This window comes from Budorcas taxicolor, chromosome 2 (assembly GCF_023091745.1).
Source record: "Budorcas taxicolor isolate Tak-1 chromosome 2, Takin1.1, whole genome shotgun sequence".
NCBI lineage: Eukaryota > Metazoa > Chordata > Mammalia > Artiodactyla > Bovidae > Budorcas > Budorcas taxicolor.
This window is the reverse complement of record NC_068911.1, coordinates 65,083,677-65,108,261: the sequence shown is the minus strand read 5'-3', so window position 1 is coordinate 65,108,261 and position 24,585 is coordinate 65,083,677. Positions and strand designations below refer to the sequence as shown.

Here is a 24,585-nt window from a genome sequence, read left to right as displayed (position 1 = left end):
TCGTCTACACGGCTTGTCCTCGTTCCCTGGGCTGCGCCCGCGTGTCCAGAGGCGCAAAAGCCACGGCCAACCTCTGAGGGGTTGCTCCAGGGGCCGGGGAGGGAGTCATTTGCTCCACAGTCTCCTGGGAGTGGCCTCCCTGCCTCCCCGCTCCCCCACCCCCAAGTGTAAGGCTCTGCGGTGCCCCCGCCCTGCCGGCCATGGCCCGCATTCCCTGGGCCCCGGGGGCACGGCGAGCCCTTGGCAGTGCGGTTTTATGGGCCCCCTTTAAGGCTGGCGGAGGCATCTCCGCGCCAGCGTGAGGCGTCCCGTCGGGTGCCGTGATGTCGCCTCCGCGCGGATCCCTCCGCGCGGTTATCTCGCGTCCATCTCGCTCCCTCTCCGGGCAGTGGCGTGGTGCGAAAATGCCTCGCCGGGGCGCACCGGGGCGGCAGCCTCGGCAGCGGCGGCGAGAGCGGTGGGAGGGGGCTGCGGGGGGGGCGAGGTGAGAGGTGGCGGCGGGCAGAGGGTGTTTTTTTTCCTTTTCCCTCCAGAGCGGGGGTTTGTAAACCGAAGCCAAAGAGTGTCTCCGTGGGCCGGGCGCACTTTTTTTTGTTGTCCCGGTGCGCTCAAGGCCGCCTGGTGCCTGAGAGGAAAGAGTGGAGGCAGCGGGGCAGGTCACCGGGGTGTTGGCGAGTTTATTGCGGCCAAGCCGGCGCGCGCCGGGAGAGGCCGGGCGGGCAGTGGAACGCGGGGGCTGGGTGAGGCCCTGCGACCCGCGAGGGAGGCGGCGCGAGGTCGAGGCGGCGGGCGCGAGAGAGGAGCATGAGCGCCCAGTAGCGGAGTGCCCGCGGTTGCGGGGTCTCAGAAGCGGCGGGCGGGCGGGTGGCAGCAGCAACGTAGCCCGGCGGCCCCAGTGGCGCGAGCAGCCGCCCCAGAGGCCCCCGCGGCAGTGCGGTGGCGCTGAGGCGCGCTCCCTGCCAGCTCCGCGCCGCCCGCCCGCCCGCCCGGGGCCGCCCTACCTTGGCCCCCGGCCGCTGGCCGCCGCCGCCGCCTCGATGAGTTCGTACTTCGTGAACCCGCTGTACTCCAAGTACAAGGCGGCGGCCGCGGCGGGCGAAGCCATCAATCCCACTTACTACGACTGTCACTTCGCGCCCGAGGTCGGCGGCCGCCACGCCACTGCCGCCGCCTTGCAGCTCTATGGCAACAGCGCCGCCGGCTTCCCGCACGCGCACCCGCACCCGCACCCATCGCCGCCGCCCGCCGGGCCGGGTTGCAGTAGTGGGGGCGGCCCGGGTCCCGGCCAGGACTACTTCCACCCCGGCGGGGGCAGCCCAGCCGCAGCCTACCAGGCCGCCCCACCTCCTCCGCCGCCGCCTCCCCCCTGCGGTGGGATTGCCTGTCACGGGGAGCCCGCGAAGTTTTACGGATACGATAACTTACAGAGACAGCCGATTTTTACGACCCAGCAAGAGGCCGAGCTGGTACAATATCCTGACTGTAAATCGTCCAGTGGTAATATTGGCGAGGACCCAGACCACTTAAATCAGAGCTCGTCTCCTTCTCAAATGTTTCCCTGGATGAGACCACAAGGTTGGGATGCAATTTTTTTTTTTTTTTTAAGCGGGGAGAGGGGGAGAAATCTGCTTTCATCTCACGTAATTGCTTTAAAACTCCCCTTTTCTCTCCCTCTCCTTTTTCTTCTGGTGTAGCTTACAGTGACTCTTATTCATGAAGTAGTACAGACTTTTTTTCTTTAAAGTAGAAACCATGAAAAGATGATGGGGGTCATAATAATTGCTAGGACGTTCTCGCTGTCCCTCTTGCCTGCCCATGCTATATATTATATCAGACCTAAGGAGAGTTGTGTATATTTCACCCCTTAGACCTGTTTCAGAAACCCCCAGCAACCTGCAGACGCACCATTACATTTTTAATGTTTATTTTCCTCTTTTTTTCCTCTTTGTTTTAATCAGCAGCTCCTGGTAGACGAAGGGGAAGACAAACCTACAGTCGTTTCCAAACCTTAGAGTTGGAAAAGGAATTCCTTTTTAACCCTTATCTGACCAGGAAGAGAAGAATCGAGGTTTCCCATGCCTTAGCCCTCACCGAGAGACAGGTAAAAATCTGGTTCCAGAACAGGAGAATGAAATGGAAAAAGGAGAACAACAAGGACAAATTCCCGGTTTCCAGACAGGAGGCGAAGGATGGGGAAACCAAAAAGGAAGCCCAAGAGCTGGAGGAAGACCGAGCTGAAGGCCCGACAAATTAACTTCTACCTTTAAAAATTTACCGCAGACTATTAAAACTAATGATCAGCATATGCTGGTGGACACCACCTGTTTTCTTTTTTGGAAAGGACTTTACCTGTGTTTCAAGCTACCTTCATGTCACTGCTCTTGAGGTTTCTGCGCTTTGAGAGGGATTTGGGTGTTTTAAAAAAAATGTTTCTAGTGTCGCATAGAAACAGCCCTTGAGCTGGCCTATGTAAGAGTAATTTGATACTGACATTGTAGCTATATTTTTATAATGGTAGTTTTTAATGTCTGAGCTGGTGATTTTGCCTCGACAACGTAAACTTCCTAATGATTAGCACTAAATAATTGAATATAAAATGCTTTATTAATCAAACAAGTGCACTTGAACATTTTAAATCTTTTCTTTATGGTGAGTAAATTAAAAGAAGTTTATTAATTTTAAAAAATTATGCCCGCAGAATATTTACTTTATATTATTTGATTAAAATGTGTTATTTATATTTTTTTCTGCTTTTATAATGAATGGTTCGGGTGCCTTTTGTTTACTCCTAAAAGGTTTCTTTGAGAATTTTGTAAATGTAATATCTCTGGGAAAAGTCTGGGCCAAATATTGAGAAAAGCACATGTTAGCTTAAGAGTGTAATGTATAGTCCTGGCTCTGCAGCTTCCTTAAACTTGGGGAAAATGTTCGGCTAGTGACAGAAGTTTCAGGACAATGTCAAAGTTGACATTTAATAATTTTTCTATAGTTTATACAGATTATGGCAGTTTAATCATCTAGAGTGAATGAATACTTGAAAAGTCAATTGTAACATTTTCACTTAGATACTTTTTAGTCTGGCAAGTCACCTTGTGCAACGCCTCTCCTTTCTGAATTTGCTTTCGTTTTGAACTGTGCTTGCTTGGTATCGCCTGCAATTGCTAGGTCTTTGTGCTGTGGCCACCGCTGTGATTCCGGTTTTTGTGTTTTTTTTTTTTTTTTTTTTTTTCTGAGGAGGTGCCATATTTATTTTGTATTCTCTTCTCTCTGTTTGCACACCCATTGTGAGCCAACTTGTTGTGTGCATCTCAGATATCGGTTGGTACGTCCTCTGCTGTTCTCCAGGTTGGCCTCACCTATTTGAAACAAGCCTTGAGAGCAAATGCAGAAAAATCCAAGTGTAAACAACCGCTGCAGAATATAGCTAGCTCCTTAATAAAAGAAATGAATCATTTTTCTAGAGCTAGTGTCTTTGAGCGCCGCCAATAACCCTTTTCCTGAGTCAGGAACAATCTCCAGGGCTCATGGGAAGGCAGCATCCTGCTAAAGCATCTATTTGATTTTTAAAAGGTGGGAGGGGGGTTACCTGCACCCTTGCTATAAAAATAAATAAATGCGAGGTGGGGGGGAGCTCTCTTTCATTTCAGAGAGGCTAGGTTATTCTAGCTTCATCTTGCTCTAAACAACCTTGATAAGATACTGGGAGAGCTTTGAACTTCACAAAAGACTGGAGTTGTAGGCCCAGTGGGTAGCAACTCAGAGTCCAGATTATACCACAGCTTATTCCATTGAGCCAGTGCTGATGCTGGGGTTTGGGATCTGTTATTAACAAGATATCCATTTTCCATTTGAGGCTACTCCTGCAGCTGCCATTTTATGAGGGAAGAGGAGGGGGAAGAGGGACAGGAGGGAAGAGGAGAAATTCAAGTAAACTAACATTTCTCCCCACAAAAGGGAAAGCCCCTTTATCAGGTAGACTTTGGAGAATTCTCTTCTCTTTCTAGATGCCTGTATGTTTTTAAAGAGGTACATCTTAATTTCCAGAGTGGCTTTTATTGCACAGGTATGAAAATGGAATCCTATACTTTGGGGCCTGTATCACTTGTTCAGGTGATGGTGGGCTGTTTGCCTGCTGCTTCAAGGACCAGGGAAAAGTTGGCACAGGTTAGGCCAGAGGCGAAGCACCACCTGGCTTTCTATCCAGGGAAGAGGCCATGGCTCTGGCATTTGCTGACCTGAGCCAGGAAAGAGTTTTAAGTCAAGGGTGGCGGCCCGGGGCTTAAGAAACATTTGCACAAGAAGAGACAGCTGCAAACGTGCCTGCTGGATTTGGAAACGTTTTGCTCTGTGTGTTGCCTGAGACTCTGCTGTTGACTGGTTTAGAGCAAGTGTGCCAAGTGCTTGAAAGCATGGCTAGGGAACAGTCTGGCTGTGGAGAGGGTGGGAATAAGCTGGCTAGAGACTGGTGCTGGCTAGGCTCCAGCTGCCCTCCATTTAAGGGATTCCTCTATTAGCAAAATCCACTGTCTTCTACACAAGAATTCTCCCTGAAAATCACTTTTAGAGCCATTGATTTGGGCAAGACTCTATATGGTGGGGGACCCGGTGCATGGATTAATGTGGAAATCTGTTAAGGAAGGGTGGTAAAAATGTTTTTTCCTCCATTTTGTGCTACTCTGAAAGTGTTGTACCTTCTGGCCCTGTTGGACCCCTAACCTATGGTAAATTCGTAGCTCATGTACACAAAAAGACTTGCAAAAATTAGTACACTTGAGAGTATTTGTACATTTACACATTTGGTATTTTGGGTATATATTTGTTGTACATATACATAGATTACTCATGGAGAAAGTGTTGGTAATTAATGTAGGTATACATGTTTCCTTTTGTAGTTGGGGAAAACAGATTTGTCTTCAAATAAAGAGTCTGTGGAATTACAATCACACACACTCACCACCTTCTTTCTTGCAGTGGCTAGAAACCCCCATCTGTGTTTCATGCAGACAACTCCCAGTGACGAGTGCAGGAGATGCCCTTCTAATTGGCTCAGATCTGTAAACATCCGAGGGTTGCAGCATATCGAACCAACATTTTTGCTGCAGAAATTTGCATAAATCTTCAGAGAACCCTTTGGACTGCTTAGAGAGTCTGCTTAGAGAGGTCTGTAAATCATTTACAGAAAAATAGGACCCTCCAATGTTAACACTGGATGAAAAAACCAAGGGTCCTAAGTGATTTAGGTTCTCCGCGTAGACCAGAAACACACCAAAAAAGGTGTGGGTCTCAACGGTTCCTAGAGAAAAGTCAATTCAGGGGCTGCCATTTTGTGAGGTTCCACAAAGCCCAGCACATGGCTTATCTCTGCACAGGGTGAAAAAGTACAAATATGGCTGCCTTTTCAAAAGTGCAGTCTTTTCCCAGCCCTCCTTCCACCAGCTGAAATAGAGGGTCATAAACTCTGCCTTTATTTGGGTAGAGGAAAATGGACAATTGAGGTTATTTCTCAGAATGTTTCAGAACTAAACAATGTTCTGAATGTATAGACATGTATAGACCAGCATAAAGTGTTAACTGTTTGGGAAGGTCCAACAACACGCTCGATTTTGTGTAATTAAAATATTGTTTAATTATTCTTCACTGCAGAAGGTGTTACTATTTCGCATCCAAACTTGTGTCCTCTGCTTTCCCACTGTTTGCTGAATCCGAATGCATCTGGCGGTGAACAGGGGAAAGAGAACATTTTAATGAACCTGGCTGCTGCTCTGGGTACCTCCAGCAAAGTTAGAACTCACTGACTTTTTCTAGAAAGAATATGACTTTTGCAGACACATGGCAACAGAAGCACTTTAATCAGAAACATCCAAGGTCATCAGAACTTTTTCAAGGGATACACATAGCCTGCTCCAGAGGGTGCTATGTGCTTCCTACTTAAGTGTGTGGCCACTTAGGGACTTGGTGTGAGGATGTTAATAGAGAACCTACACATTGAAATCCTAATGCACATATTTATAAATGTATTACTAGAAGTCCAAAGCAGTGTCCTTGAAAGGATGGGGTTGGGGTGAGGAGAGGTTACCTCTTACAGGCACATTTGAAGCCTGGATGGCCATGCCCATGCATTAATGATGAGGGGAGCTAGCCAAGGATGTTTACCTTCAGCTGGGGTTCTCTGGAGCAGCTTCCATGAGAAGAGCGAAAGGAATGGCACTCCTGCCTTTGAAGAAAAAGAACTATTTTTTTTTCAAGCCTGAAACTGGGGAGCTGCTTTTTTCCTGAACAAATGGAGTCCCTCTCCTCTTCAATATTGCATTGAATAGGCTCTTCAATGGACAAACATTTTGGGGGGCAAGGGAAGAGGGGCTAGAATTAATTCCATAGAAATGCGAATTGCACTTAGGGGAGACTTAAACAAGGATTTTCAGAGGGTATTAAAAAAGATTGACTCTTCTAGAGAAGACTGTCCCAGGGGGTGTTTCTATCTAGATTAAGTATAGGTATTGGGAGTTCAAACTGTTATTTTGGAGAAGTTGACAAGTACCTAAAACCATTTTCAGCCTTTGAGCTGATTGGCAACTCTCCTACTGCAGAAACCCCAAGAAACAGGAGGGATCCCAGTTTATGTTGGAGAGAGTTGGGTTGGGGAGAGCACACATTTTCTTGGCCTGCAGAGCCCCGGTTTTCTGCACAAGGTCAGACTGGGTGGCTTGCCTGAAGATGAGAGGGGCAAAAACCGAAAGCGCTTGGCTGCTCTTTCAGAGAGGCCTTTTGGTGAGGGGAGGAGAGGAGAAGCCAAGTGAGGGGAGAGTTGGAGGGGTGACTGACAGGATCACCTCCCCAAGCGAGCGCGGCATTCATTCTCCCTGAAACACAGCGCCCAAGGAGCAGAGGTTTCAAGCCAAAGAACCAAAATAAAAAATAAAAGGAAAAGAATTCCTAGAGAAAGGAACCGTGAAGTCTAGAAAGGCAGAGCGAGCGGTGGAGAGGGACACGGAGAAAGAGGAGGAGGGAGGAAGAAAGAGGAGGAGGAGGGGGAGGAAGGAGAGCAGAAAAACGGAGAGAGAAGAGGGGAGAGGAGAGAGAGAGAAAGAGGGAAAAACATGGCGCTTGCGAGCTGTATGTGCAAAATCCGCAAGGAATTGCAGTAAATTCCTTTTTGTTTGAAGAAAATTTACAACTTGGTAATAGACCTTTTTATGACCTATTTGCGGTCGTCATTGGCTGCGGCTGGTCATGTGCAGGCTCCGCTCGCCTTCACGGCCTTTTTCCTGATTTCCCAGGCGAATTTCCCCCCGCATTCTGCCTTCCTAGAGCCTCACCCCCTCTTTTTCTAACCTTTGTCTCCGCAGAGGTGGGCTCCAGTCGCCGGCTGCGGGATTGCGGGGTCCGCGGCAGCCTCGGCTCGCGCCCGGCGCCCAATTTGGCCCCGCGGCCGCTTCGCCCCGGGCCGCGCCGCTGCCGCCTCCGGAGCCGGCGGGGAGCCCGGCGGGCGGGAGAGCCCGGAAGGAGCCCGGGGCGCCGAGGCCCCCACTGGCGCCGGCACCGCCCGCCGGGAGCCGCCGGCCTGCAGCCGGGTGGCCGAGTCGCGCGGTTCCGACGCGGCTCTTTCTGCAACATGAGCGGGTCCCCGCCGCGCAGAGCGCGAGCAACCGGGCAGCGCTTAGTGGATTACAGCAGCCGCCGGGGACGACCGCCGCCTCCAGCTCTGCACCTCCGGTAAGAGCGGCCCCCGCCCCGCTCCCAGCGCTGCCACCGAGAAGCTCGAGGCGCCCACCCGTTCGGTTAGCTCGGGGAGCCCAGCCCGACCCCCCACACTTCCCCGGGGCCTGGGAGTGCCTGTCTGCGTCCCCTGCCTCCAGATCACTCAGGTTCTGAGCGGGCGTCCCCTGGGGCCCTGGGTGGGGTCCGGCTGAGCTCAGAAACAGAAGGGAAGCCCCATTTCCTCTCGAGATTATGAGAGGTGGATAGAGGCGTAGATCGAGAGCCTCCGGATCCCCGCCCTGGAAGACTGTGCAGATGGTTTCTGGAGCTGTCAGCTTTGCTGGGGGTCACTACAGGCACTCTGAAGTCTAGAGCAGTATTTTGCGGTTGGTCTGTGGTCAGAGGTACCTGGGAGGCTAACAGGTGTTTTCTGAGGGTTGGAGCTTGGGGGTGGGGGTGGGGTGGATTCTGTGTATCCAGGATGGGGCTACGTTTGTTCATCTAGGCTTTGGTGAGCGATGCTGATTTTTAGAGTTTTTGGTTTATTGGGCTCTGTTTATGGGATGGAATTTTAAATATTAACTGCTTCTCTAGTTCTCAGATGATTTTCTTAACAACTCAAGAAAGGTTCCGCACACATCTGTCAGGTGAATCTGGGTTATTCTGTGCCACAAAATGGACGCATGTTTTGAGAGGTAGCAGTAGAGCAGAGGATCAGAAACCCTGGTGCAGGTCTTGGGAAAAAAACAAGAGACGTTTCAGAAGTTCTAAGCATGCTTAAAAAGTTCAAGCATCGCGTGTGTTTCTTATTTGTCAGAGTAGGGAAAGAGTAGACATTTTGCTCTCTAAATGTACTGTTGTGGTGTGTTTGTGTTGCCTGTAAATGAATAGCATAGCAATATTTCCAACTAGACTTCAAAACTAGTGAACCAAAATATCTATGAATCGAAAGAAAATTCTTTGCAGAAAGAAATGCTATTTTCTCCTATGGATTTTGAAGGGCACTAGAGGATGCAGTTCTCAAATCCCATTGCCTCTTCCCTCATGGACACGTGAAATATTAAAACCTTAGGACAATCTGCCGCATTGCGCATGGGGTTGACCTGCGCGTTGCGGAGTATTGTTTTTTTCAGGAACCAGCGGAAAAGCCTAACTCAATGTTCTCCCAAATATCCCAGTGTGACCATGCTGGCCTTAAATGCATTTCTGAACAATAAATGATATTTTTATAGAAAGATATTTTTAGTAACAACGGAATCATGCTCGTTTCAAAATGGAGGGCTACGATTTGTGGCTAGTTGATGTGCACAGAATTGTCCTTGATCACTAATTATGATCACTCACAAATGAGAAATTGATTGTTAAGTCCGAAATGTCTGTATTTTGTAAATATTCCTGATAGAGTACTGCTGAGATCATTCTTTCATATTGGTATGGAGCATTACCTACTGAAAAACAGGCCTCTGGACGGGGGCTCCCAAGGCCCTCCCCTGGCAACTCCAGGAGTCCCTAAATTGCCTGGAGTTGCGGTGGGGGTGGGGACGAGTTGTGGCCGTGATGGCCAAGCCCTTGTGTTCCGAGTTTCAGCAGCCTCTCCCTGGGTTCAATGACTGAGCGCGCCCAAGTGACTAGGAACCTGGGCAGTCTGCAGGTCCAATTGCACAGCAGAGGGTGATGTCATGGGCAGATATGGAGGACTAAGGGGTTCTTCCTAAATCCCATAGTAGCATTAAGAGCTTAAATAGTCAGTTGCATCTAAGGGAATATATACGCTGCCAGTCACATTTGAACTTAGGCCACTTAGTCCAAGAGGAGACTAGTCAACGCTTCTGCCACTACCGGAAATGCCCCCACTGTTAACCCAATTTTAAAAAACTTAAACGAAAAAAAAAAAAAAAACTTGGATCCAAAGAACTCACAAGCCGGGGAGTGTAATTCCCAGAGTCCTCGAACCGAACCTCTAACTGTGTGTAGATCAGAGAACCAATGGCACGTCAGGGCCTTAGTGTCTAAGGTCAGGCAATGAGCTGGGCTTGCGCTCTCCTGGAGGATCAGGAAAAAGAGCGAAGCTCGTTGTTATAAACGTGGCCAAGCACCGGGTTGAAAACCGAACGTATTTTCCTGTCAGATGCTCCTCCAAATAAATATATCTCGCCAGAATTCTGTTTTCCGAGCTCGAGAAGCAGGGGAAATCGGAACAAAGACAGTATTTCACTCTGGGCTGGCAGGCAGCTGCTAGAGGTATTTACGGCCTTGCCGCAGTGCGACCGCCGGGCAGGGCACGCGGGGGCACCGGAAGCTGGGGAGAAGCCACCAAGAACTCGGAATTCCGACTTAAGTCCCATTTAGGGCCAATTTTCCGAAATTAATGCGAAAAGATACCCTCTTTCTAGGAACTGGTCTCTTGGACTTCATAGTTGTGCAGAATGAGGGAGAAGTACTCTCTGGACGTAGGGTGGTTCCCTCTTCCCCCTCCCCCCCCCCAGCCTTGATTAACGACGGGGGAGAAGGCGTGCACTGGATATGAAACTGCTGATCCAAAGGACAACCTTGAGGGTTTACTGGAAGCATGGCGATTTTGTTGGTTTGGCGGAACAGGGCTTGCAGATCAGAAAGGACGCGTGAAGCTTTTAACAGGGTTTCCTGCAAAAGTATCTTTCCTGTGTCTCTAAGATGGGGCGTTCAGGCTCTTCTGCAGTTAGGCGCTGCAGCAGTGTGCGGTGCTGCACACCGCCCAGTGCTGCGCACGCCGCCCGCCGCCCGCACAGCTCAGTCCAGGGCTGCGCCTGCCTAGCCCGCTCGCCAAGCGTCCGGCGCATGTGCAGTGAAATAACCCAGCCTGGGGATCCAACCAGCAAAGCACGGATGGGGGGAGGGGGCGAGTGGACTCAGAGCTGGAAGATAAAACCCGATCTCTCCACTCGGCCCTGCCTCAAGATTCGCTCCTGATCTTTCCTTTATTCCAGCCTTCGATCTAAATATAGCCAAACATCTTGCCCTTGACCACGTTATTTTCAATCATCTTGACTCACCACCTCACCCAAATTTAAATCTGTACTTTAAAAACAGTCTGCAAATATGAGCTAGTGACCAGAAGAAAACCAAATCTTTTTTTATGGTGTTAAAGTAAACATGCATACATTTTGTAACACCTTAAACGAAGATTATATATATGTATATAATCCTCAGGGAAGTGTATAGATGTTTTTCAGCCTGGTGCTTCTGCTTTGGGAAAAGGCCTTTCCTCTTGGCGCCTGTTCAAACCGCCAAACTTCAGGCCAATTCTTCAACCGGACCATTCTCGGATCTTGTTACGCCAGCGCAGCACGTTCGAAGGCTCTGTGGGGACCAGTGGCTCAGCAGAAAGCGGTCAAACAAATAATAAATAAATAAACGCACGAATTGTAGGGTTTTCCCGCCTGGGCTCGCCTAATTAACAGAGGATGCACACTTCTGGGTCGCGAGCCTGCTGTTAGTGCTAAGGGTGGGAGTGGGGGTGGGGGTGGCCTCAGGGCTCTCTCGACTCCTTCTGGCCTCCCCCAGGGGAAGGGAGGACCAGCTCAAGCCTCTGGTTCGGGAAGACCTCTGCCCGCGCTAAGAAGCCGGGGCCTCGGGCTTCCGGGACTGCAGCAGCCCCCCTGCTCTGCTGTCTGGCGCCTTGTCCAGGAGGAGGCGCTGTAGGACAAGCGTCCTGTCGGCTACGGAGGCGCGGGAGATGCCCCGGGCGCTCGCGGGCGGGAGCGTGGGAGGGACACTGACCCCGCCCCCTCCCTCTCCCCGCCCTCCACCCCAGCTCACAAAGTGTTTTCCGCCAACGAGGATAGTTGGCGAGGCGGCGCCCACCCCCAGGGGCGGCTTCCCGAGACTGGCAGCAGAGGAAGCCCGGGGTCCAGGAACCTGAAGGCAGGTTCCGGGGTGGCGGGCCACCTCACTTCCTCCGCCTTCCCGGAGGGGGCGCGATTTCTGCGCTTTGGGCTCTGAAGAGCAGGAAAAGAGGGTCTGGTGGTGGGGCAAGCCACGCCCAATCCCCACCAGCCCCTTCATTTGGGCTGCTGTTCTTGCCACTTTACTTTCTTGCAGTTCCTGGTACCTAGAACCCGCAGCCTTGAAAAGCCAAGCGTTCAGCGTCGCCTGCCTCAAGCTGATGGGCTCGCCCAGGCTCATTTAGAACAAGGCCTCGGCCCCGGGACTCCCTCGACGCTCCAGATCCAGGGCGACTTCTTGCGTGTGGCTTGAAAACCCTGCAGTTACTCATCTCTTCCCCTTTTCACACCACCCTCACACTCTTCTTTACCCACTGCACCCATTTCAGGCCTTTGGTGGGCTCCATGGGGGTGTTTCTCGCATCAGCGGTGACATCCCCAACTGGCTCTGATCCAACCTCACTGTTCCTTGTTGTCTCTTGGCAACACAGCCTTTTGCTTCCCTCATTTCCCTGCGTTGGAGCAGTGATTCTTAATGAAGGCCTGCATTCAAGCCTCTTCTTTATAATGCAGGTTCCTTTGTTTCAGATTTACTGAATCAGGATGTCTAGAACCTGCAGTTTATAAACACTCTCCACCATGGCAGTTAAGATGTATGCTTATGTTTGAGTACTCGTCGAGGGTCTTTCCTGTATCTTTTATGATTCTGTGGTCTACAGGGGCCAAGTTCTCGCTACCATTTAGCAATGCCCCGCCCCCTAGTTAAGGGAGCTCTCTCTTTCATTGGGTTTTCTAGGGGATCTTCCTGACCCAGGGATCGAACTTGGGTCTCCTGCATTGCAGGTAGATGCTTTACCATCTGAGCCACCAGGGAAAAGTCATAAGCTGACTAGTTGCTACCAAATTGGGAAAGGGAAGTTGACCACTTGCTAACTCAGAGGTTTTTTCAAAGAGGTGAATAGGTTCTAGATACAGACTGCCTTCTTTCAAATTTTTTCCACTTAACTGTTGTATGAGCTTAGGCAAGTAGGGCAAACTCTCTGGGCTTGTTTCCTCATGTGGAAAGCAGAGATAATTAGAGTACCTTCAAGGATTGTTATGAGGATTTTTACTTACATAGCACTACTATATGTCCAGCACTATTCTAACTATTTTACATACATTAACTCACTGATTAGGCACTTAAAATGGGTTTTTGGCACAAGCCAAACATTCAATACCTGTTTCAATCACATATTGAATAACAAGCATTCAATGGGTGTTTCTTATCATCAGTATACTTTTTCTGTTTAATAATCAGGCCTAGCCTTTTAGAGCTTAGAGAGACCTGGTTTATGCACTCAGTCCGTGAATTGTACAGAGAAGACAGGCCTAGGCTTGGTCACAGGAGAACATGGATCTGGGGCTTCCCCTGTTGCTGTAGTGGGTCTCATAGGCCCTGCTTCCTTGGGTCTTATTGTCTGGCACCTGCCTACAGGTAGACTTCAGGGCCATATCCAAGAGGAAGGTGCCCTTAGCTCCTTAGTGGGCAGATATCAGGTAGCGGAAGCCTCACAGCCACACAGGCACATCCATGACTCTTACAGAAAGCTCAGGTCTTACTAGAGAGCAGGCCCTACTGGCCACCTTCTGGAGACACCCTCCTTACCACCACCCATCAGTCACAGCCTTTTTTACAGCCCCAAGGCAACTACCCTTGTTTTCAGTATCTTGAAAGCTGGGACAGACTGGATAAGCCAAATGCCAGTGGGCAACATAAAGGAGGCAAGGAGTGTTCCACACCCTTAATCTGCTTGTGTTCCAAGATCTGGGCTCCAGGGCCATGGCTGAGCCACAGCTCCCACCTTGGGCCATGGTGATGTCAAGGTGTGTCTTAAAGAGGCCTATCCCCCTCAGATCTCCATCAGCCCTTCAATTTTTTGAGATACTTTATATCTTTTAAAAAGAATTATATAAATACTGCCTCAGGCTGTAACCCACACATATGTACACCCTTCTCATGCAGCCAGGTTCTACCCCTTACCCCTGGCCTCCAGGACTTCTGACTACAGACTTTTCCTACGAGGGCCTCTGCAGCCCTTGGCCAAGCTGCTTCTGCTTAACCAGGAGTCCACCTGGGTCGGATTTTCTGTCCAAACACACCTTGTCCCTCCTGCTATAAACCATGCCTGGCAGAGTTTGGCCCATGAAATTGGGCAGTGCTGCAGTTGCCCAGTCACCCCCATCTCCTGATCCATCTAACCTCTGTTCTTGGTTCTCAATGGGCTTAGATGGCTACCCCACACTCTGCTTTCCTTGGACCCGCTGGAGCTTTTTCCAGGTCTGGCCCCCCATTAGAGGTCCTGCCCCAGAGCCCGTTCTTTGGGATGCCACATCTCACTGTTGGAATTGTTACCTCCGGGGTTACCTCTCCTTCCCAGAAGACACCAAAGCAGAGTTCCAGTGAGCAGACCCTACTGTAGGGGGAGGGGGGAGGGGTAGCAGGAGAAGTGTTCCTCTTTCAGCGATAGAGTATAGTGTCAGGAATATGAAATTATATTCTCTCATGCTTGGGACTCCCTGTTCAGCCCTTCTCTGGCTCTTCCCCAGCCTGTGTCCCTAAGTGCCAGGCCTGGCAGTTTCCTTCCTACCCCTGGTCTAGGGGATTCATCTGAAGTCTCATTCCCACTTATCCTGGTTGTGGAGATAGTTTAAGAGAAGAGTTCAACACCACCTCTGGGCAAGAGGCCTCTTGCAAGTCAAGGTCAGACTATCCTTTCCTAGGCCACATAGCAAGGGCCTCTAGGGCAGGCAGAGAACGGACCTTGTTAGGTTTGGAGTGCAGCTGATGCCTCTTGGGCCCCTTCACTTTCTCCTCCTTCCTGGGAGTGGCTCTGGCATCTGGGTTGGGAGAGCCCTGCAGGGGACTCTAGCTCATGGGAGCTCTCTGAGCAGAAACTCCCAGAATTGGCTCTTTCCAGTCAGATGGGGAAGACAGTGCTCAGAATCTCACTGTACCCAGCAACAGGTTTCTAAGAAGGCTCCTACATCTTCTCCCCCACCTCGTCTTCATGACTTAGCACCACCACCATTGAGAGTCCTTGGAAAAGCCCCAGGAAATCGGCCCAAGCTACTCTGCTCTTCTCCCTGGTGCTCAGCCTTCTTACTAGACAGAGTTTGCTCTTCCCCATTCCCCTGTGTCATTCATCTAAAAAAGCCCAAACTTGGGGGCAGGGGCCAAGGGAAGACTGGAGGAAGGTGTACACTCTCCTTAATCATGTTGTCTGACTGTCCTAAGATTAGAAAGTGATTGAAGTTATGTGCCTCAGTGTCTTCCTTTCTTTCCTCCTTTACCCTCAGCAGAGCTAGTTACTTTCCTGTTATCATCTAAATATACAGAGTAGGCTGTATAATTTTATTCTTCTTATGTAAGCCACAGTGAAGACTGTGGGCAAGCCCCAGTCATCATCTTTCATTATCATTCATTCAAAAAATGTCTCTTGAGCCCAGATTAGGTGCCAGACATTGTTTCAAACACCATCTCCTCAGTCTGGTCTTCTCTTTACACCACCCTTCTTCCATAAAAAGCTCATCACAACTGCCTAGAATGTCATATATCCTTTGGTTAACTCAGTTTTATTAAGTTAGGAATTAAGGAAAAATAAAGAAGCCTTTCCCAAGCCCTCAAACTTTTTAAAAAATGGATTAACAAGGACTTGTTTTGAAGCTGCTCACCTGGTGCTAATAGAGTCAGAAAACAGTTTTTAAAGGATTGATCTTTACTCATATTTTAAAAACAGATGCTACCAACTGTAAAAGAAAAAGACACTTCTAAGTGGGCTAATGGGGTGGGGGTTGGGGGAGAGAAATCAATGCCGTACAGTCTGGACTAATAGCTCCCTGCTTTCTATCCAATGAATGTGAAATTAGGAAATGGGTTTAGAAATGCACAGAGAATGGGTGGAAATTAGGATGCAAAGAGATTTTAGTAGAAAGGAGTCTCTTTCATAGGTTTGATAGGACTTGCTGATGAGAACTTTCACGAGTGAATTTTATTTAGAAATCTTAGATGTATATGTGCTCTACAAAGCTACAGAGAACATCCATTCTTTTAATCGGAACAGTCAAAATCACATGTTTCCACACTGTTTGGTAGCAACTCTGGCGGGCTGTGGAAGGATGCTGAGGAGGGCGGTGTCAATTCTCTTTTCATTCTCTCCCTTTGGTGGGAGCTGGGGGTGTCTTTCCCACCCCCACCTACCCCAAGCACGGAGTCACGCTCTCCGATGGAGCAGTGCTCAGGCCCAAGCTCTTTTCTTGGTTTCTCAGCGGGAGAGCACGCTGCCTCCTCCTCTCAGGCTCTCCCTCTGGTGGGAGTGGCAGTGGGGGGCGGGGAGTGGAGGGGTAAGATCGGGGAGAGATAGGATCTTACCCAGCCAGATTTGGACCCCAGGCCCTGTGGTTGGGGCCCTGTGGGACTGGGGACATCTGACTTCCTGGGCTTGGGTTCCTGAGAGCCTCATTTGCTTCCTCACACCCTGTCCCCTTCACACCAGGGCTGTTTTATTGTTTTATAACCTTCTTTAGAGCTTCAGTTGCCAAAGATGCCCGATGAGGCTATTCTCTACTTTCTCACATCACCAAACCCCAAGTCTTGCTGTTTTAAGCAGTTTGGTCACTTGCAAAGGCTTCCCTTCCAGATCTAAGCAAATTACAGAAACCTCTAGGCATGTGGCTACCTTCAACTTTTGCTGAGCCCATTCACAACAATACAGAGCCAAGTGTTAACTCCAACTGCCACCCCCACCCCCAAGCCCACCCAGCCTCCAACCACTCTTTTCTTATTGAAGCTAAAACAAAATCTGAAATAACTTCTGGTATAAGCCAATAGAAATGACCTTTGGCTTTCCTCTTTACCACATCTAGAGCTAGAAAATGATTGAAATAAAGGAGTTGATGGTACTCACAGCGGATGCAGCCAAAGAATCATAAGACATGCCCACCAACCAGCCTTTTCCAAATAGCACTATCTCCCCCTCTAAACAGAGTCCCTGAAAAGATACTATTTGAAAAGACCAGGGTATTGATATGAATATGACTTCCCCCCCTTGAATCCTAGATATTTGGAACTATTTAAATGTGAGGGAACAGTTGCAGTGAACCTTTATTTAGTGAATAAAAGTTTAAAGCCGAAGGTTATTTATGGTTCTGCAGAGATGGGACCTGAGTGGCTATTTACGAGCACGTGATTCCAATAAACTTTGTTTTATGGCTTGAGAGTTGACAAGCCAAAATATAATTCCCACCATAAATTAGGTTAAGAGCATACAAGTGCAGATGCTTGGTTCCTGGAGCAGCGATAGGAAAGTGAGAGGCTCCAGCTAGCGCCGGGTTCAGAAGGAGACAGGTCTGCTCCCAGCTCCCCTGCCCACTAGGAGAGAAAACCAGTAAGTCACTTATTACTTTTTCCAGGACAACTCCAGGGGTGGGGGATTTCTCTGCCCCATCTTTTCTGCCTGGTGGTGGGGTGAAGTCTCATGGACGTTAATTTTAGCTTAACCTAAATCAAGAAATAGGATGGGAATCCCCTCTCCCTTCTAGACATAGAAAGTTAGGAATTGAGGGTTCTCGCCTCACCAGAGGAACTTTCTGCCTCTCACCTCCTCAGAGTGAAGTTCTGCTTCAGAAGTGGAATAAAATGGGTAGCCTAGGTGGACAGATATAAAGTTTAAGAATGGAGATGCTTTGCCTCTGTGATTTCTCAGAGAAGAACCCTGTCCCAGACTAAAACTAGAGGCGACTGAAAGCTGGACACCAGCCCCTGTGAGGACCACTGCTTTGTAAGACTGCTTTGTGGGTTCTCCAGCAAAAATGCTGATGAAACGATGTCATATCCACAGAACTGGGTAACAGTCTAAAGCACTGCCATTTACCTTTAAACCCATCGGTTTTCCTCTTCCTTGGCTATCATCTGGGTCCTCATTTCCCTTGGAAATTGCTCTTTGTTTTGAATTAGAGCAGAAGTGGGACGGCAAGTCCCAGCCTTGCCTGGTCCTTCTTTGGGAAGAAGACAGTTTTGAGGGGGCACTGGTTGGCTGGGGAATTTGAAACCAACCTGAAATTGGAAAGAGGGTGCTGAGTTGCTCCAGCTGCAGACAGACGGGGAGCTGGGGCAAGGGACAGATGCAGTGGCTGCCCCGTCCCCAGTGGACCGGCGCCCACCCAGCCGATTTTGCAGAAGGAAACACACAAAGGCCCGTTTTCTCCTCGCTTCCCGTTTTCCCACGGGGTAAATCCTGTTACAGACCGCCTGAGTCGGGCCAGGCACAAAGTAAGGTTTTGCCCAAAGGGGTGCATGGCGTGGGGGAAGTGATGGGGGCATACTCTCCTACCGCGGGTCTGCCCTTGAGCACTGCAGTCTCCCACTTCGCGGAGAACTTGGCGCAGTTCCTAGGGGCGGGCATCCGAAGCAGGAAGGAGGTTCGGGTATTGGTGGGGTGTCTGGGCCTTGTCATTTTTCTGTGTATCATCCATCTCTGTTTTATTATCCTGTGGAATTTAAGTGACCTCGTTTCCATTGCAACAGGTTCGGGACCGTGAGACACCACTGCTGTAAGTACCTCCCCGTTTCTTCCGAATCGCGAAGGGGCGGTATTGATAACGGGGCGGGTGTGGGGAGAAGGGCCGAGCCAGGGGGTGTGGGCGGGTGGATAAACGGCCCTTGGCTCCTCAGGCCTGGGTAAGCGAGGGGAGTCCGTTTGGAGCTGGAGGATCTAAGCTGGACTCCCGGGAAGATTTTCTGGGGCCTAGTTTCCAGTCACCTAACTAAAGGAACGCGTCGCGAGCACTCGCACTTGTCTCCTTGGGCCTCCCTGGACCTTCCCGGCCTTCCCAGGCCTCCCCAGCTCGCACAGGTGCAGCTCCGCCTCAGCGGACGTGTCTGTGAAGAGCTTGCAGCTAATTAGCAGCCTGCCCTATTAACAAGTTGCGCCGAGCATCGCCTTCTGCTCGAACCAACCTGCTAAGCACCCAGGCAACGCGATCCCCATTCGCCGCCCAGCCCAGCTTAACCCGGTCCAGCCTGGCCCCGATCATCTCTCCTTTTTTGTTTTTAATAAAAAGAAGGTGCGGGGGTGGGGGGACGCAACCCTTTACGGCTGCGGGTGTATTGGGTTGGCCCGCTTCCGGGAAGGGCTGAAAATTCTGAGCTTTATGTGAAAGTCCCTCCTACCCTCTCCCCCGGCCCAGCCCCGGCCTCAGCAATCTGGGTCCTGGGTTGGGGACTCGGGCTGAGGAGGGAGAGATTCGGCCCTTCGAATTCACTCCTGCTCCTCTCTAACTGCAATTCGAGAATTTCTGCACCAGAGCTGCTAGCGTTGCAGGCAGACAAGGGGGAGGGGTGTTTGGGGGTGCGGTGGGGGCCAGAGATTCTTGGGGTGTTGGGCTCAAACGTTTGGCTCTTTCAGAGTTGCTTATGCCGCGGAAGGCAGGTAGGTACACTTCTGAGGAGGCCTGTGAACTGTCCAGGAAGGCTGTCTCAAGATGATGGAGGTAGGGAGAGACTCCAGGACAGACCAGGGGCCCCTCCGTCATGCAAAACGGAGATGGTTTTATTTTAACAAGAGATGGAATGTGTGAAGGTGTTAAGAGCCAGGCACCCTCCCTTTCTGGTGAGATGTCCTCTTTCTAGGGTCAGAGAAAATGAGGCTTGGCTCTGGGCCAGATTTCTGCCCTCCAGCCTGGGCAACATAATCAACTTCCTAGGGGCTGTGCCCACACCCTAGGAGTGGAGGACCCACGCAATACATAGTTCACCTCTACGAATCAGGCTGTCTGAAGTGAAACAGGCCCCCCAGCTCCAGGCCGGAAAATCCGGAGTCCCCAGAACTCCTGGGTTTTCCCTCTTCCTGTAGCTCCTCTGGCTCTGGGTGCTGATCTCTGTGGATGCTCCTTGCTTGCAAACCCAGGATTGGCACCCCGTAGCTGAATACAGCACAAAAAGCCGGAGACATCAAAAGCATTTGTATGGGCAGTTGAGCGGGAGGTGAATATTTAACGGTTTTGTTCATCAATAACTCGTTGGCTTTGACCTGTCTGAAGGAGTGGAGCAATAAGGTGAAATGCAGGTCACAGTGTCTAATAAATATGAAAATGTGTACCCTCACCCAGGTCCCCACTCATCCCAGCAGGCTCCCCCAATTTGTCTGGATAAAGTCTAGACCCAAGGTACCCAGGAGCTCTTGGCATTAAAGGAAGTTGGGGGAACCCCCTGGGACAAGGAAGTTGGGTGTGGGGGAGTTTCAGAAGGTCTTGTTAGAATCGGCACCGGGGAAATCTCTACAAAATAGCCAAAGCACTGGAACCAAAGGATTGGGGGGAGTGTGTGGGGAGTGTGCACAGTGCAGAGAAGTCAGCCAGTTTCACCAGACCAGGGGTGGGGGGAGTGGAGGGAATTCTCCCTGTTTCATCAAGGCCCAAGTTGAGGCTTGAAAACAATTTTTGAATCATGAGGGCAAAATAAAAAAACAAAATGAAATACTTCTAGCTTAGAGTTAAGGATCTAAAATCCCCACCCAAGCCTGGGTATCCCTCTGCCCCCGAAATCCATCCCAGTCCTGAGCCCTCTTGGTGCTGTGAATTGAGGGGTGAGCCCCAGACTGCGCGAAGCACTAGGGCGGGCACACTTCGTGAACTTTTGTACTCTTGTGTCCTGCTGTCGGCAAAGCAAAAATAATGAAACTTTGTGATATGTTCGTAAATGATTTCGAATGACCCCTCGCCCTGCCCTTCACCATTAGTACGCCAGCCCCAGCCCAGGGCAGCTCCGTGCCTGCAAGCAGTGCCTGCCTCAGGGTGGTAAGCAGCAGCCGGACAGAGAGGCCAGCCGGGCTCAGAGCCCTGGAAGGTAAACGTGCGACTTCTTGGAGAACTAGCTTAGCCAGCCAACCTGGCTTGCCCTGGCAGTGGGGAAAAGAAGGGGCAGAGGATATTCCCTCTTGCCTCTTTTTCTTCTGCCACTAGGGCATTTTCTGCTTTCTGGAAAATACCACTTGATAAGGGAGGGGGTGTTATGTGCATCCGAAAAGGAGATAATAATACAGTCGCCATTCTGCGATGGATTATTTTTCTTCTGTTCTTTTCTTTCTTTCTTAAGAAGACTGTCCTGACTCGTTGGCTGCTTGGTAACCCCGGCTCTGTTACAAGGATGGGGAACTCATTGCTGCAAATTGCCACCAAGCACTTCAGACTACCTGAACTGTCTCTGAAAGTGAGAGTGGCTGTGTCGGGCTGGCGGCTCCGAGGAGGAGGAGGCTGGGGCTGGCAACAGTCTGGGTACTTGCTCTAGGTGGAACCTGGAGGCAGTAACGTTGTCTATATATACCCTGTAGAACCGAATTTGTGTGGTATCCACGTAGTCACAGATTCGATTCTAGGGGAATATATGGTCGATGCAAAAACTTCACATTCTCCGCAATAGTCAGAAGTGGAGGCCAGAGGCAGCCGACTGGTCAGTTGCTTCTTTCTGTTTTATTACCTTGGACTCCAGGCAGGAGGATCGTCGGAGCCCAATAATGTAAAGTAGCCTTTTCCTGGAGAAGCTCCTCACCTTCAAACAGGGCCCCCTGTGTAAATCCCTAACTGGTTGCATGAATGCAGGGCCAAAGGATTAGGTTTGGGGGCACTGGGGAGTGAAGTGAGAGTCAGGTAGCCCCAGGATCAGTCTCCTCTCTAGGGGCATAAAGTTGGAGGGTGCCCAAAGAGGGGGCTTGTTGACCTTTACTGCCAGGTGGGAAAAAGGTGAGCTGGAAAGAGGGAGTTTAGGGCCCTTTTAGGGATGCTTTTGAGTGAGGTGGGGTTACCTCACAACCTTCCTGGGCTACCCTTCTGCGCTGCCCTAGCCAGAGAATCAAGGGGGCTTCTTGCCATACCAGCAAGGACGGATTTGGCTACAAATACCCTGGCCTTCAAAGAAAGCTTGGCAGTTACTCATTGCCTAATTTGATTCAGGCCAGCCAGATTGTAGTAACTTTTGGGTGACCCTGATGAAGACAAAGCCGGCGGGATTCGGCCTTTGTATGGCAGAGTCCTCGCGCTCCCGCGGGCTGGGCGGGCAGGAGTCCTGCCTGCTTGGGGTTCTCTGTCCAACTCAGGAGTCACCTCCTCCACCACCTTTTGATGCCATGCACCTTGACAAATATGGGAGATTCATTCCCTTTTGAACTGTGCCCATTTTGGGGGGCTGATTGCAGGCCGGGTGCATGGAGAGGGCAGTGGAGGTTAGCAAAGTCAGTGGCAGACAAAAGCTGGGGTTACCAGTGGGGAATGAGGGTGCTGGGATTAGAACTCCACTAACATCTGGTGGGAGCCCTCAAAGGTGCCACGGTGAGTCACTTGATTACACGTATGTTATTTAGTTAAATTTGTGAAAATTATGAGATGCTCACCAGCCCGGTGATAAACTCACTCCCTCGCTATTGGCTGGCCTGGTCACATGGCCGCCAACTTTATTCAGTTGACAGCAAGTAGGAGGGCCCTATGGAAGAAGAAAAAAAGACAACACGAGAAAAATTAGTATTTTCTACCTTCTGAAATTAATGGCCATGAGTTCCTATATGGTGAACTCCAAGTATGTGGACCCCAAGTTTCCTCCATGCGAGGAGTATTTGCAGGGCGGCTACCTAGGCGAGCAGGGCGCGGACTACTACGGCGGCGGCGGTAGCGCGCAGGGGACCGACTTCCAGCCCCCGGGGCTCTACCCACGGCCCGACTTCGGTGAGCAGACCTTCGGAGGTGGCGGCCCCGGGCCCGGCCCGTCTCTGCCCACGCGGGGTCACGGGCCAGAACCCGGCGGCCCCGGCGGCCACTACGGTGCTCCAGGAGAGCCATGCCCGGCGCCCTCCGCGCCCCCGCCCGCACCCCTGCCCGGCGCCCGGGCCTGTAGCCAGCCAGGCGGCCCCAAGCAGCCGCCCCCCGGGACTGCCCTCAAGCAGCCGGCCGTGGTCTACCCGTGGATGAAGAAGGTGCACGTGAATTCCGGTAAGGATGGGCCCAGGACCGCTCAGTCTCCACCCCGGCCCGGCGGCATGAGCCCTGAGAGGGGGTGCGAGTGGGTGGGGGCGTGTGGGGTTTCAGTGGGCGCCGCAATTACTCTCTCCATAAATTTTTATAGCCGAGGGAGCAGGCCGGGACCATGTGGCTGGCTGCTTGGCCGTGGGCGCAAAAAGGGGTGGAGATGGGGGTGGGGTGGGGGAGGACTCCATTTTCAGAGTGGAGGGAACACAGTGGAAGAGGGATTTCCAAAATGCCTGGGAATTCTGGAGCTGGCGGCAGGCCGGGGAGACGGGGGTACGTTTGGGGATCCCTGCCTGCGAGCCCAGGGGAGCAGGTGGGTGCGAGGGGATGGAAGGGAGGGAGCGTGTGCGCTGGGGAAAGAGGGCGGGCGGGAGGCAGGGAGTAGCGGGCCAGGGGGAGCGCAGGGAGGGCCCGGCCTCGGGGCGCGCCAGAAAGTGAGCGCCGGTGGCCAGGGGCCTACCCTGAGGCTGGAGCTGACCTTGTGCGATCTCTTTTGTCTCTCAGTGAACCCCAACTACACCGGCGGGGAGCCCAAGAGGTCCCGGACAGCCTACACCCGGCAGCAAGTCCTAGAACTGGAAAAAGAATTTCATTTTAACAGGTATCTGACGCGGCGCCGTCGGATTGAAATCGCTCACACCCTGTGTCTTTCCGAGCGCCAGATCAAGATCTGGTTCCAGAACCGGAGGATGAAGTGGAAAAAAGACCACAAGCTGCCCAACACCAAAGGCAGGTCCTCCTCATCCTCGTCCTCGTCCTCCTGCTCCTCCTCAGCTGCCCCCGGCCAGCATTTGCAGCCGCTGGCCAAGGACCACCACACGGACCTGACGACCTTATAGAAGTGGGGACCCTGGGCCCACCCCTCCCTGAGCTCCTGGCTGAGCCGAAGTTGCGGGGGCAGGCCGGGCCTGCTGTCACCTCCCTGGGCTCTAAGGTACTGTGGGGTGGACCTGGGACACACGCAGGCCTCCCTAAGGTTAGCATCCTGCCCAAGGACAGCCCCCTCCCTGGAGCGGGGGACGGGGGTGGGAGGGGGCGGGATTCTCTCTCTAAGTATATTATCAAATGGCAGGAGCTATTGAGAACATAAAACCTTGGCGAGTCATTAAACTCCTGAAAATCTCTGCTGTTGGGTTTTGAATTTGCAAATGAAGGTTGGATGCTTTATCCCAGTGTGAATTTGAACATGCTCCCCCACCCCACCCCTCCAGGGTTCTTTGTGGTTTAAAAATGTGCCAGAGTTGAGGCAGAAGCTTGGCTGCCTCTGCGCTAGGTGTTTTCAGTAGAAGCAGGAGAGCTGAGCCAGGATTCCTGAACTTTCTGGGTTGTCTGTATAATTTCCAGTGTGAAAATATATATATATTTTTTGCTCCCGGTGTCCCCATGCCCAAAGAAATGAGTCTAAGAAGGAAGCGGAAACGGGTTGTTTTATGTTTATATTTGCTTAAATATTTATTTGTTGGAGAATTGGGGTACAGAAATAACTGACATGGTGTTGCCAAAAAACTTAACATGTGAAAAGGGCTGAGTTTCAGGGAGCGGAATCAGGTGTGTGGCCTGACTCCTGGCTGGAACTCCACCCCCTCCCCACTCCCAGGAAATGTATATAGGGGGCCCTTAACCCTTATAAAGGGAAGAGAAGGATCCACTCAAAGTTGAGTTCTTGAATATATATTTCCACATGTGCGTTTTTCAGCACTGTGCTTAGGACTAGTTCTGGGTGATTAGAGGAAAGGGAGAAAAGAAAGAAACAAATGGTCCAACATTTTTCTTCTGGGGAAAGAAAACAAAACCTCCATGTTCTGGGTCATTAGATAATGACAATTTTCTGTTCCAACTGGATTCCGAATGTCCCCAAATATTCCATGTAGCAGTATTTTATAGGAATTGGTATATGGCTGGTATGGGAGAA

At 51.0% G+C, this 24,585-nt stretch overlaps 2 protein-coding genes and 1 long non-coding RNA gene across 4 annotated transcripts; 2 read left to right on the top strand and 1 right to left on the bottom strand.

Annotated features, from left to right (window-relative positions):
- The first annotated feature begins 993 nt into the window (after positions 1 to 993).
- On the top strand, positions 994 to 3,729 carry HOXD8 (homeobox D8). 2 transcript variants are annotated; one of them, XM_052635714.1, is made up of 2 exons: positions 994 to 1,575; positions 1,962 to 3,729. In XM_052635714.1, the coding sequence occupies exons 1-2, from the start codon at positions 1,038 to 1,040 to the stop codon at positions 2,252 to 2,254; spliced, it is 831 nt and encodes a 276-aa protein (XP_052491674.1). In that variant the 5' UTR covers positions 994 to 1,037; the 3' UTR covers positions 2,255 to 3,729. The 2 variants fall into 2 exon arrangements, with proteins under 2 accessions (XP_052491674.1, XP_052491673.1); XM_052635713.1 differs by having other exon boundaries at positions 1,959 to 3,728.
- A 1,405-nt stretch (positions 3,730 to 5,134) lies between these two features.
- LOC128043380 (uncharacterized) lies at positions 5,135 to 7,465 on the bottom strand. Its single transcript, XR_008198949.1, has 3 exons — positions 7,333 to 7,465; positions 6,154 to 6,214; positions 5,135 to 5,712 (listed from the first exon to the last, which is right to left on the bottom strand). It is a non-coding gene; the product is annotated as an uncharacterized LOC128043380 (long non-coding RNA).
- Positions 7,466 to 21,066: 13,601 nt separating this feature from the next.
- On the top strand, positions 21,067 to 23,778 carry HOXD4 (homeobox D4). Its single transcript, XM_052635716.1, has 2 exons — positions 21,067 to 22,637; positions 23,178 to 23,778. The coding sequence occupies exons 1-2, from the start codon at positions 22,196 to 22,198 to the stop codon at positions 23,510 to 23,512; spliced, it is 777 nt and encodes a 258-aa protein (XP_052491676.1). The 5' UTR covers positions 21,067 to 22,195; the 3' UTR covers positions 23,513 to 23,778.
- The last annotated feature ends 807 nt before the right edge of the window (positions 23,779 to 24,585 follow it).